The sequence below is a fragment of the Anomalospiza imberbis genome, chromosome 3 (assembly GCF_031753505.1).
Source record: "Anomalospiza imberbis isolate Cuckoo-Finch-1a 21T00152 chromosome 3, ASM3175350v1, whole genome shotgun sequence".
NCBI lineage: Eukaryota > Metazoa > Chordata > Aves > Passeriformes > Viduidae > Anomalospiza > Anomalospiza imberbis.
The window spans coordinates 99,600,425-99,613,598 of NC_089683.1; the positions used below are offsets into that span (position 1 = coordinate 99,600,425).

Below are 13,174 nucleotides of genomic sequence, written 5' to 3' on the forward strand. Positions count from 1 at the left end.
AGGAGGAGCTGCTGTGGCAGCTGAGTTATCAGCAGAGAGGACTGACGGGAGCAGAGAAATGTACTCAAACACCTCTGCCAAGACCAACTCTTCCAAATAAATTACCTTGCTCAGGAAATACGCAGTGGGCAGACCAGCCCCACAGCTATGTTTGAATCTGTTCTTTTCCTTGTTTGCTGTGGGATAGAGCCTGATCCCAGAGAGGCCAGGGATGCTGGCCAGTGCATCCATGTGGTGAGGGGCTGGGTGATACTCCTCAGTCAGTGACATTGCTGGGAACAGAGAGGAGGTGGCACCCAGGTGCTTGACCAAGTGAGAGCCCAGAAGGACTGACCCAGTGGCATGGGTGGACTTTGCAGTGACCAGAGATCCCAGAGACAAGAAGCAAGAGTGTGATGGGAGAACATCCTTTTGTGGCTTATGTTAAATGCACCAAAGTTTTACACTGAAGGAAGGACTGGGACTATGCACAACACAGATGAACGCCTTATCAGTGCCCTGGGCCCACAGCACAGATGTGACCACTGCTCTTCACCTCCTGGTCCTTCTCCAGAGGCCTGTGCTCACCATCAGGGCTGCCAGCATCTCCAGGAGTGGGGAACAGGATCCCAGCCTGTGCCTGACTGCAGAGCTCCACATGGAGCACCGACCCAGCAACCCCACTGCCTGCATTCCTCCGTGCCCTGAACTCTTCTCTCTGACCTCTTCCTGTACTGCCCCCAAGACACTGCTGCTCCTCAGAGCTCAGCAGGATCGTGCTCTCAAGGCTTGGTTTATACCAGCTGGAGCAGTTGGGAAGCTGTACTGCTCCTGTAGGTAACCTGCACCCTGACTTCCATGGGGGAGAGCCGTTCTTCAGAATCACACAAAAATACCAACAAGAAAGCAGTTTCTGACCAAGCTTTTCCAAACCATAACAAAGCATGGAGGCTCCAGGTGGATCAGAGGGAGCCCCTGGGAGTGCAGCATTTGAATCAAGTACCATTGCTCTGCAAAGCCCACAGAGAGGGAGATCAGCCCTGGCTGTGATGGGTCACTAAGCAGCTTTGATAAATCAGTCTAATGATACAAATGATATAGAGGGGTAAATCTACCCCTCTATAATTTTAATGTCTGCCAAGTGGTAGGCAGGGCTCGAAGCTCATTTGAATCATGCGAGGCCAAGGACCAAAACATTACTGGGGATGTGGCGGGACTGCACAGCCATTGGGGCCACGGCCAGTCTCAGGGGACAGACTAGGTGTCCAGGCTCTGCTCTCTGCCCTGAGCAGGCAGGTCCACCAACCTGCCTACAAGAAGACAGAATTTGGTCCAGGGCACAGTATTCAGGATCTTATAAAAGTAAATGACAGTGTGGACACTGCACAAACACAGCATGGGCTAAGGGCCACTGTTTGCCTATGCCCTGAGTAAACCAGGGCACTGAGCTGAGCTCCCTGGCACCACAGGCAAACAAATTCACTTAAAATAGCAGAAACCAAGAAAACAAAGACTATCTGATATTTCCTTCCACCCTCTCCAGTTCCCTAAAAATACCTCTCACTAGCATCTCCATCCATGCAAAGCAGCAGAACACCCCTCCAGGTGCCGGCTCACCTCAGTTCTCCAGTCTGACGCAGGGTGACGGTGGGCCACTGCTGATGTGCTGCAGCTTCCACACTGTGATGACAGCTGGGGGACTGTGGGGTGGCACAGCTGCTCCTGAAGGCTGGGTACCGAGCATGATGAAGGAGAGCCTGCCCTGAGTTTCCCCAGCGCTGAGGAGCAGGCACAAACCTCATGTCTGACCGGCCCTCATAGCAGGGCTCAGCACAGGGAGCACAAACCAGCCTCCATGTCTGGGACCAGCCAAGGACTACCTAAAAAGGAGGATAGATCCCACAAGTGTTGAGGTTTCAGGCTCAGAGGGAAAATGGTGCAAAAAGGAGGCTGACTTTACAATACAGTGGTTATGGCATGGACTGGGGGGCTCTCCCTTCTCCTTTAGGCACAGCTCAAAATCCAACACCACAGCCAAAGTTTGAAAGGAATTTAGCACAAGTGGATTTTGCCTTTTCTGAGGCAATAACCATCTGAGCACAGCATCACCAGCCCAGTCAGAGCTGGAGAGGCATATTGGGGCCCCCTGACCTTGGTCCCCCAGCCACCCGATGATGTCCTTCTGCAGCCGAGTCATATTTTTAGGTCCTTCTCCCTGCTGATTCATTAGGGGAGCTGATTTTCTCCAAACTCCTGGGCTTTCTGACCCTTAAGGTGTGCATGCCATGCTCTTCTGATAAATATAGACCACTTCAATTACATAACCTGTCTAATAAGCAGCATCCGTCCTCCCTGAGGGCAGGCGGGGACCAGGAACAGAAATGCCTCTGCCAAGGGTGTGAATGGATGCCTTGTTCTTCATTTTATTTCCATTGTTTTCTGTTTTCAGTGACTTCCTGCTGCATCATCTTAAAGACTGACTTGTTGCATCCCAGGTTTAGGTTCACATGGGTTTTTCCTTTGTTAGTTTTCCAGTTCTCTGCACCCTCGTGCATCCCCCGGGTTTTCCCCTACTCCTGCGATTTCCGTGCCTGTGTTCCCGGTCTCGTGGTGCCACTCACCCCAAAGTCTCGTGTCCGCCCCTGCCGTGTTCCCATTGGTCGCTGTATTACACGTCATCACCGCGATGTCTGTACCCATTGGGCGGGAGGGCTCCTCGTCCGCCCTGTCCCTTCCCTATTTGATCCCACTCCTCGGCATGCTCGAGGCCATTTGCGTCCGTGCGAAGCTGGGATCGGCTGCAGCCTTTCCATCGCAGCTCTCGCAGCCAATAAAGCATCCAGCCGCCACGCGGACGGATTTGGACGAATTCCCTGCCTCTTTGTTTCTTCCCTCGCGCCGACGGCAAAGCGCGGCCATCAGCCCACCCCGGAGCGCGACAGCAAAAGCGCCCGGAAACTGCGGCGAGCCCCGGCCCCGACGAAAAGCTGAGAAGCCCAAGCCGGGCATTCGGGAGCTGACCGGGGCAGGCAAAATAAAGAAAGCCGCGCTGACTCAGTGAGGGGCGATGGCCCTGGAAGTAGTCCAGGTTCAGGGCGACATCTCTGCTCTGCCCATCACTGCTGGTGTGGGGGGCAAGGCCCCTCTTTCTAATTCTCCCCTCTGCTTGGGGAGGTGTGGTAGAGTGGGAGGATTAGGAATTGGAGACACTGAGCTAAAAGTTGGCTTTGTTTCCTAACTGGATGTGTCAGAGCATTTGGGAGACGAGGGGTAACCCGAGGACTTTATACCGAGGGGGTGCAATGGTGTGTCACTGGAAAAGGCACCTGGCTTAGCTAACAGAGCAGCAAAAGCACCTACCTGTGTGCTGTGTCAGGCTTGAAAAGTCCATGTGCTTGGCAATGAAGATGTCTTGGTATCAAGGAGTGAGATATCGGGAGTCAGGCTGTGATCTTACAAGATGAATGTCTGATAGCTTTAGGATTTAAATGTGACTGCAATTTAGGATTTAAATGTGACTGAGTGGCAAAATGCAGAGCAATCATTAAAATGAACATTCAAAGTACAGTGTGAAGCACATTATTAATAGACTTGACAAATGCATGCACAAGTGGGATGATTCCTTTTTGTGCTGTGTTTTTTAAATCCTGGCCTCTGGTTCCTTGTGGCGCTTGCAGCAAGATCCCCGCAGAGAGGACCCAGGGAAAGCAGGTCTGCTCCGCAGCAGGAGGTTTCTTTCCTTGAGGATGCAAGCCTTGTATCATTTAGAGAGAGAAGGAGCTGTTCCCATCAGCTGCACCCATGGTTTGGCGGAGCTCAGCCAGGCTGGCTGCGAGCAGCGTCATGATGGCAGAGGGCTGTCAAGACAGCTTGAGTGATATTTATGACAAGGAGCACTCTACTTATATTTGTTGTTCCTGCTGTGCCAGCATCCAGCATGTCCTGTAATAACTTTAATAGCTTTTATGCAATGGCTAGGAATGATGAAGCTAATTCAAGATCAGGTGCTTAACCTCCCTGGTTTTATTCCTGTCTATATTTGGTCCCTTCCATCTTCCCTCACTGTTAGATTCAGGGTGAAGCAGGGCAGAAAGCTCATCCCAAAGTGGTGGGATCTGCTCTGACCTTCACACAAGCAAATAACCCTGTTTTGCACCTGGACTGTGCCTCTCCTGATATGCTGTGGCTGCCACTGGGCACCACCTGAGGAGACGTCTCCAGTCCTGCTGAACCACCTGGGATGCAGGAGGTGTGTGACATATGCCACTGGGCAGTGGCAGAGCCAACAGTAGAGCCCAGGGTCTTTGCGCCAAGGTCCACAGTCCCCCCGCGGGACCACAGATCTGGGGCCTGTCCCAGCCTGCAGCAGAGGACACCAAGCCCCAGCACTCCTTGCCTGCAGTGCCCTCCTCTACCTCCTGTCCTTAAATGATGCAGAAAGTCTGCTAAGGACTTTCCTGCTGGAAGGACTCAGCAGGAAGCAGCTAATGCAACCTCTCTTGTTCATCCACGGGACTGATGTCCAACCGGTAATAAAACCACAGGCTCCTTTCTCATTAATGCCTAATTATGCTCTCTCTCACTCACAAAGCACTTTCTGTCATTAGCAGAGGAAAGCTGAGAGCTTGCCTTTAACCTTCACATGTTGTGAGGAGGCAGACCTGAACTCCTTGCTGTGATCTTGCATAAAACATCTCCTTGTGCTGCCTCTCAGGGGCTCCTGGAAAAGAATCTCCCTTTCCCCAGTGCAGGCAAAAAGCAAAACCTCTAGAGGAGCATAGCATCTGCAGAGAGAGGCTGGAGATGTCCACTGGATGTGACACTTAGCCACGGAGTGACCACAGGATCAGGCTTGCCCTTGCCCTGCTCCAAGAGCCCTGTGATGGACCAGAGAGGCCTGAGCCAGCTGCCCTGGCCCTGGTCACTCATCCCAGTGCAGGAGTAGAGAAGGAGAAGGAGACCAGACTATTCTGAGAGCTTCAACACCTTAATTTAAAGCCAGGCTGGGCATGAAGGCTGAGGCACCCCATGTTCTGAGACCACACAACACTGCTGGCGGCAATGTGGCATTTGCTGCCATTATCTTGCTGCATCCTGCGCTGTCCTGCCCTTGTCCCAGCCAAGGCCTGGGGGGCCAGGAATAATACCTGTCCAGATGGACATGCAGCACCAAAGCCACAGGTGAGTGTTAGAGCCTCTGCCAGACAGAGTCCTGGCTTGCAGTAAGGGTGCCTGTGCTCTGTCCCTGCCCTGGGCCCACATCACTCACAGCATCTCTGGTAAGAGCACCAAGGCCACCTGAGGGCTGTTGGTCAGCAGGTCCTTTCCCAGGTCCTTTCCTCTCTGGCTTCCCAGCTGCTGGCTGAAGCTCTGAGATCCTATGGGATGATACTCCGTGTCCCTTTGTCCTTGTGTTGGCCATGAGGATCTCACATCTTTGTGCAGATGAACGAGCTGGCAGGTGCCCACACCAGAGCCCAGTGTGGGTAAGGAACTGGATCCAGTCTCTCTCTCCATGAGTGTCTCCAGGGAGAGACAAGTGCAAGGAGCCTGCAGTGCCAAGCAGTCCTCAACTTCTCCTTTGTGAACTTGGCCAGCACAAGCCTGATCCATGTAGGACAGTGGCTCCAGCATCATTATTCTCCTGCTTCAAGCAACAGAGGGTGTCTCAAAACCTTCTCATCTCTTACTCCTGGGAGGGAGAGAGGAGAAGGAAGGCATAGAGCAATAAAGGAATCACAAAAGTTTTGTTTGCTGCCAAGAGAGGTTTAGAGCATTTCCTTTAAATGCTGGTTTTGCTCCTGCAGGGATTGGTGTTAAGGCTTGTGAGAAGCAGCACAATTTCAGATCCTGACCTGCCAATGTCCAGGACTCTGCATGTTTGTCTGATCATCAAGTGCTGGAAGGTTTCCCTGCTGTGACCTTGCAACTGACCCACTGACTGAACATTTGTGCCCATCACAAAGCACCAAGAAAAGCCCTGGGAAAGTGGGGACCTTTGCTTAGGTAGCTATAAAAAGGGCACTTGAATGAAGTGAGATCAGAGCTGAGTTTCAGAGAGCTCTTTGAGCAGCACTGGCAGGGGGTGAAAAGCTATAGGAAGCAAACCTTGGGACCTACCAGCAGGCAGAACAACTCCACTTAAATAATTTCAGTGGATAATTGGGAAGGGAAACTAACTGTGCCAGTGGGGAGGGGGATGATGAAGCAGCTCCTTGCCAGGAAGGTGAGGAAGCACCTGGCTGCCAGGCAAAACATGGATTGCATAAGGTAGCACTGTTACAAATGATTTTGCAAGCTTCCCTGGAAAGGTGGGTAGCTTCCCAGCCTGCCAGTGGGAATCTTACTGACAGCGAGGAATTATTCTATCCTTAAAGAACTCAGGGTCTTGCGCAATTGACAGGAAAAGAAGCAGGAGGAGCCATTTGCATATCTTAAAACGCAGGACAACGAGTGAGAAATGTGAGCAGGGAGAGGAGACAGCACCCTGAGTAGCTACAGGGACACACAGTCAATGCCAGCATTGGTGGGCAGCCTGTCAGAGAGAACAGAGATTTCCTGGGGCAATCCAATGGTCCTGCTGGGAACCACCCTATGGTGGATGTTCTTTCTCTTCTGACTTTCTCAAAAGACATCTAAGTAAAGAAGCATTTTAACACAGACCTTTCCCTTCAGCCTCTAAAACAGGAAGACATGCTCCCAACAGATGCAGCAGTGCAACAGCACTGGCAGGAGCCAACAGCTTCCCTAGCACCTCTATCCTGTTATCCCTAACATTTCCCTCCTCTTTGGGTTCAGTGTCAATCTACATCCATTCCCCTGGCTGACTGGACAGCCAGCTGCTCAAAGAGCAGAGCAAGCCTTGAAGGAAAGGGAATAAATAATGCAGGGGGGCAGAGGGCAAGACCCAGCAGCAATGTGAGTGCCAGGTTATGGCTCTGCAGAAAGCTGTGCCTCCTGCTCCTCCCACAGCATCTCCTTGTGCTCTCACACCATGCAGCAGCTCATCCTCCTCTGCTACCTGTCCTGGGGATGCAGAAGCAATGCTGAGGCCTGAGCCCCTTTAGCTCTTCTCTCTGGTAAGGCTGAAGGTGCTTCTCTGCTCCCTGAAGCTGTGAGTGAAGAGGCCCTCACCTCCTCCCTCAGACAAGCAAGATGGAGAGAGAAATGCAGGGAAGAGGCTGCTGACCACCAAAACCATTACACTTACCTGCACCTCCACATCTGCCTCTCCCATGCAGCCCAGCAGGAAGCACCTCAGATGCAGCAAACACTCCCCCATCTTCTACTGAGAGCAGCAATGCCCACCTGAGAAACAGTCCTCCCAGACAAAGACCTCCAGAAAAGGGATGACAAACCATCTGGAGGCCCTGCTGCAATAGAACAAAGACGCCTACTTAAAAACTCGGGGCCTGATATCAACTCCTGATAAAACTGCTTGCCCAGCAAGGACAGAGGCAAACTCTCTCCCCTCCACATGCCTCAGCCCTAACCCTCTAGGGTGACAGTAACCCACCCATGTTATAAGCACAGTCTGTGCTCCCTGCTCAGGAAGATTGTCTGGTTGAGATCACTTGCAGTGTGATTCAAAGCTCCTATTTCCTCAGGAAAAAAGACCACCTTTCCCCATTATATGGGGCTGAAAAGGAAGAGTTTGGGGCAGCTGGAGGGTGAAAGCTTTGGCCTCCATTACTAATGTTTTCTGTAAGGACAGGTAAGACAGAGAAATACAATTTTTCATTGCATATTTGTGAGGAAATCAAGAGGAAGAGACAACCACCTTTGCAGAGTGACAAGTCATTAATTTTGACTTTGGGGAAAGGATTTGAATGCTCTGAGCTTATGCAGACATGGCCAATATAATTTCCAGCTGCAGAAACTGCTACCAGAGTCTCTGTTTCTTCTTTCTGCCACAGGATACCTGCTGGAGATGTGGGCATTTCCCTAGGGCCAGCACAGCCAGGCTATTCTCACTGGGTAATGAGGAGCTGAGAAACACAGCCCTTGTGCCTCCACACCAGATTAGCATTCAAGCAATGGAGAGAGACATCAAGGGGCCTGTGACCTGAAGTTACATTAAAGAAAGGCCCTCTAAGAATGTGAACCTTGCCAAAGATGGTTTCTTGTGTCAGTAATTATTACATGGGAGGTAACAGAATACAGCTAAAATGGAGGACTTACCCACCTATCACTACCTAAGACAGGTTATTCTTCAGCAATCCTGGTTAAGCAGCACAGCAAGGCTAAAGCTGAGCTGTAATTCTTGCACACTCAAAGGTTTCTGTGCCTCTTTACATGAAGAAGCTGGAAGGGAGGGTAGAGCCAGACACCCTTTTCAAGTCTCCCATGGAGAGATGAGGGGTTCTCCTCCCTCAACAGCCACAATCCATGAGTCCAGCATGGAAACAAGACACCAGTCTGCCCGAGCCAGCCAGCTGTACGATTGAAGACAAGGTTTGCTCCTTACAGGTGCAGTAAAAAGAAAACAGCAAAATTAAACACATGCAATGCTTCTGGTCTTTATTGTTGTTGTAGAGTAACTGGTACATAGTTAAAACATTCTAATAATATCATCAGTGAAATCTGAAAACTAAGGCTTTCTGTAGGTTTGTAGTGTCCTGGTGTTTGCTTTCACACAGTGCACATATAAAACCAAGTTATCAAAACACAGATCTTTTTTAAACAATACCAATTGATGCAATGCACAAAACTAGGAACTACATTTCCTATGATCAAGACAACACCTTACAGACCAGCTTTGGGCCTTGCAGCTTTGAAGTCAAGAGAAAAATGTCTTGGTCTGACATCCTGCTACCCAGATGAGCCTGATGACACACAGAGATGGCAGGATTTCAACCTTATGTTCTGAGCAGAGAGAAAGAAACCCCCTGATGCTGATGAGGAGACATTTGATTGAGCAAAGGGGAGCAGCATCCTTAAATCACAGCACTGATCCCAAACAATGCATGCAAGACCTGCAGGCCCTGCAGACAGAGCTCAGAGGGGTAGCTGCTGGGGCTACAAGAGAAGGTGAACTGGGACAAACCTGCTACTGAGTGAGATGAGACCCAGTGCCAATCCATGTCCCATGGAAGAGGGTTATGTGATTCCTGGAGTACTAGCACCTTTATCCCAACAGCACTGAAAAAATTTCCAAGTGATTCACCCAGCACAGAATCACAGAATGATTTAGGAGAGAAAAGATCACTGAGTCTAACTGTAAACCCAGCAGTGCCAAGTCCACCACTAAACCACATCCTTAAATGCCAACTTAGTGATCTTTGAAAAGAGAGACTGGGTAGGAACAAAGTAGTCTCCAAGAAATCTGTGTATCAGAACCTTTTGATTAAAAAGCTATATTTCCACCAGAGGGCAAAAAAGCATTCACAGAAAAATCTTCCCCCAGTTCCTTAATCACTTTTTAAACAAAGAAGCTTCTCCATCCACAAAACTTATAGTTCTTATTCAAAGTTTTTACCATCTTGCATTTCTAATTGACCTGAAAAATGATGCACATAATCCAAACATCTACATCAAACACAAAGCCAACACCCTTCCCTGTGAGAGGAGGATTCTTCACTTACCACTCACTCTGCATCATGGAGTTGGGCATTGCAAACGTGACATTACCAGCTGAAAAACAGATTATTCTTTCTCTTTGATCCAAACACATGAGGGAGGAAGATGAATTACAGATTTTGCAGGATGTTTTTACCACATTACAGTAGGTTACAAGTTTGGCTCCTCCAGCTGGGAGGAAATCCCTTGTAAGGGTCAATGATGGATTGAATTGACTTCATTTTCAGAGCCCAACTTTAATTACACAGAGACATAAATCCTGTAGCATGCCATGACCAAGACTCACACTGATGTTCCTGGTACATCTGATGACACCACAAAGTTCTCTGAACGACCGAGAAAAGCGTAGCTGGTATTTTTTGTCACCAACACATGGAACCTGTCCTCTGAAGTCATTCCTGAAGGATGATGTTAAGGCTATTGGAGTAGGCTGGCTTTGGTTACTCCTGGTATGAAAGCACAGCCGTGGCTTAGGACAGACTGGAAGAAGCCTTTTAGGTCTCCTCTGCATTAACCACAAATGAGGTTTTTAGGTTTTCCCTTGCAGTGGGTTACCTGAATGTGCAGGGTATTGGCTGAAGAGAAGACAGGCTATGGAAGTTTAAGCTGCAACCATGCCTGTGATATCACAGAACTGCTTTAAAAAAAGACCTCCTTCCACTCATGACAATGCAACACCAGTTGTCAGGTACACAAATACAAACATGAAAAAATCATTAAGCAATATAACCCTAAATATAAACCTACTTTTGTTTATTTTTAAGAAAAAAGGGATAAAAAAATTTGGAGTAAACCAGATGGCTTCAAGTACTTTCCGCATAATAAACAATTAGTTATTATAAGCATAGATTAAAAAAGACTTGTCACCTTGCAAGGGACAGTTGAATAGAGGCTGGTGATTTGTCCAAAAAATGGTCTTTAAAACAAACACATTAGACAACATGCTTAATGTTGTAATTTAGAAGCAAACAGGAGTGTCCACCATGCTGACCCAACACTTGAGGCACACAGCACAGTACGAGGTACATTTTGCACTCTGGACTTCCACATTTCATGGCAATGCCACTCAACAAATGGAGCCAGGCCACCTAGGTCCAGCTCAAACAAGCCCTCATGCAATAAAAAACAAGTATTTAGTAAGTCAGGAAGGTTTTGCAGCAATACAATTTTTCAAGTTGTCTAAATTTCAGAGGTTGCAAAACAATTTAATCTGATGACCTGAAGTATCTACGAAGTGCTGGCAATGTTTTTGTCTTTTTCTAGGTGAGCATGAACATTACTTTTATTATATACGACAAGGGCAAAGTACCTTGTGTCTGAGTTTAAGCCTTCAGGTTTTGTGAATGTCATGAAAATAAGGGAAAGTACCAAAAGTTGTGAAGGAGGTTGAAAAAGTAATTATGTCATCAGGAAACAAAGCCAGTATGCAAAGGGAAGATGCAGCTCTTCCCTGTGCTAAGTCAAAAACTCAAACCCATCTCTTGTACCACCAAGGAGAGAACCATTGCATTTCAACAGGTCTGTCTAACAAGACCAAGCAACCTTCCTGCTTATGTACATGGACACGTGAAATGCCGAAGGAAGCAATGTGAAAACCAAAATTAATACTACAAAAATTTAAAAAAAGAAAAAAGGTATCTTGCCTATTCTGAAAACAAAATAAAATGTTTTCAACCAAAGAATGTCTACAAGGTTACAAGGAAGCCTTTTTTAAAAACATTTTCCAGTTACTCAGAGACAAACAGCTATTTTTGCCTCTGTGAGAAAAAAATACCAATAAACCAATAAAAAACCAACTCCCCTATCCTGCAGCTCTGCATACTGCAGTAGGAACAAGTCTCCCACAGCTAACAGGGAGACTAGAACAGTATGAAACAGTGAGAGATAAAAATTTAGCTGCACAGGTCTATTAAGTAATCAGCAAACACTTAAATGGAGGCAGAGTGAGAACTGTACTGATTTCTGTAGTATGACACAAGACTGCAAGGCTTAAAAATCCTCCTGAGTGACCAAGCCAGAAATAGTTGAATAGTTGGTAGGTTCAGTAGTGTTTGGAAAAGCTTATGCAAAAATATTACTACAAAATAAGTTTGACTATTTGAAATAGAAAAAAGAAACAGAACAATTTCTCCTTCAACTTTCATCTACAATCAAAACTTACCACTTTTCCAAATTTGGTGCTTACTTCACACCAACATCACTCTAAAGAAATCATACATCTGCCTCTCTTTGCTGAACTGTTTGGGTTTCTACATGAAACTTCAGTGCATGTCACATTTATTAATGTCCTTATGATTGTTCAGTAATCCAGCAATTTGTTTATTAATGACAGCAGAATGCAGTTGCTAGCTACTTGTGAGAGCAATGTTGAAATTACATTCAGAGATTAAAAACTACCATTTTCACGTGTAGCAATAACTAACATTTTTCTTTCTTTTCACAGAATCATGTGCAAATGTCTAACAATGGCGATAGTAAAAGACACTTCTCATGCAAAAATTGTTCCCTGTGCATAAAATTTGCAGGGCATCTCAAAACCACCCTTCCTCTGCCCTGGAACTAATTGACTTTTACTTTCGTGTCGTGAAATTTCTGTTGCTTTTTAAAATACTGATGGCAAGCGAGTTCAATGAGTTCCAGCCCACCAAATATCTTTTGCTGCACAACGAAAAAGACGATCATGGCTGCAAAGTACCACTGTGCAAAGCTGTACAGGTAGAGCAGCGCCAGCATTCCCAGCGGGAACACCGTCCAGTAGAGGAGCGAGGCGCACTTCACCGCCAGGACCCTGAGCTCGGATTTACAGGGTGGGACAATGCTTTGCCCAGCTGCACTGAAGCATCTTCCACCTTCGTAGAAGTGTCGCAGTCTCTCCTCCTTCTCTTCCCAGCGCTGCCGGCACCAAAGCTGCAGCTCCTCCTTGGAAGTGGGCACTGTCTCTATGGGATATCTCTGGACGTGGAAGTGAATCTCCTTTGGGAAGTTTCCTTTCAAAAGGTGCTTCTCTGTCTGAGGAATGTTTTGGGGGTATGCCACAGTTATGTCATGGATGGCATCGAGGTTGTCACCTAGAAGAAAGGTTTGGGGGAAAAAAGATCAATACAGATCATGCAACATTCAGAATACTAATCTGCTTCAAGACATGATTGAAAACTGTCAAAATTTTGGCAGAAATCCCAGAAATCCCAGAGATACATTAACAATGCAGACTGTGTTTCATCTGCTAGAATATCTAAAGGCTGAAAGGTCAAACTTTTCCCAATCATTGCCTGTTCTGAATCTGAACAAAAAGCTTTGGGAACAAGATTATACATAGTACAAACTAAGGCAGAATTACAATAGCAAGAGAATTAAGTCAAATGTAAAGGAGAGAAGAGGCACATCTGGTCTTGGATAACGAGCACTGTATGTGAGTCTGATGTTCAGCTGTTTGGGTAAAGGGAGCACAGCTAACCATTCAAACAGCAATTGCACATTAGAAATTCAAGGGGCTATTGATGAAAAAAAAAACTCTAGTCTTAATTAACATGCCTGATTGAGCCAACATTTTTGAAAGATTATCAGTATTGCCAAAGCAGGGCTTGCTAGAGCATCCTTGTACGAAGTGTTTTTACAT

At 47.4% G+C, this 13,174-nt stretch overlaps 1 protein-coding gene across 4 annotated transcripts in view; it reads right to left on the reverse strand.

Moving 5' to 3' along the window:
* Positions 1–8,484: 8,484 nt before the first annotated feature.
* LCLAT1 (lysocardiolipin acyltransferase 1) overlaps positions 8,485–13,174 on the reverse strand; it is a 112,697-nt gene continuing 108,007 nt past the window's right edge. For all 4 annotated transcript variants that reach the window (XM_068186042.1, XM_068186041.1, XM_068186043.1 and 1 more), the window contains one exon: positions 8,485–12,626. In XM_068186042.1, coding sequence (XP_068042143.1) covers positions 12,118–12,626 — 509 coding nt within the window. In that variant the 3' untranslated portion in view covers positions 8,485–12,117. The remainder of the gene's footprint in view (positions 12,627–13,174) is intronic.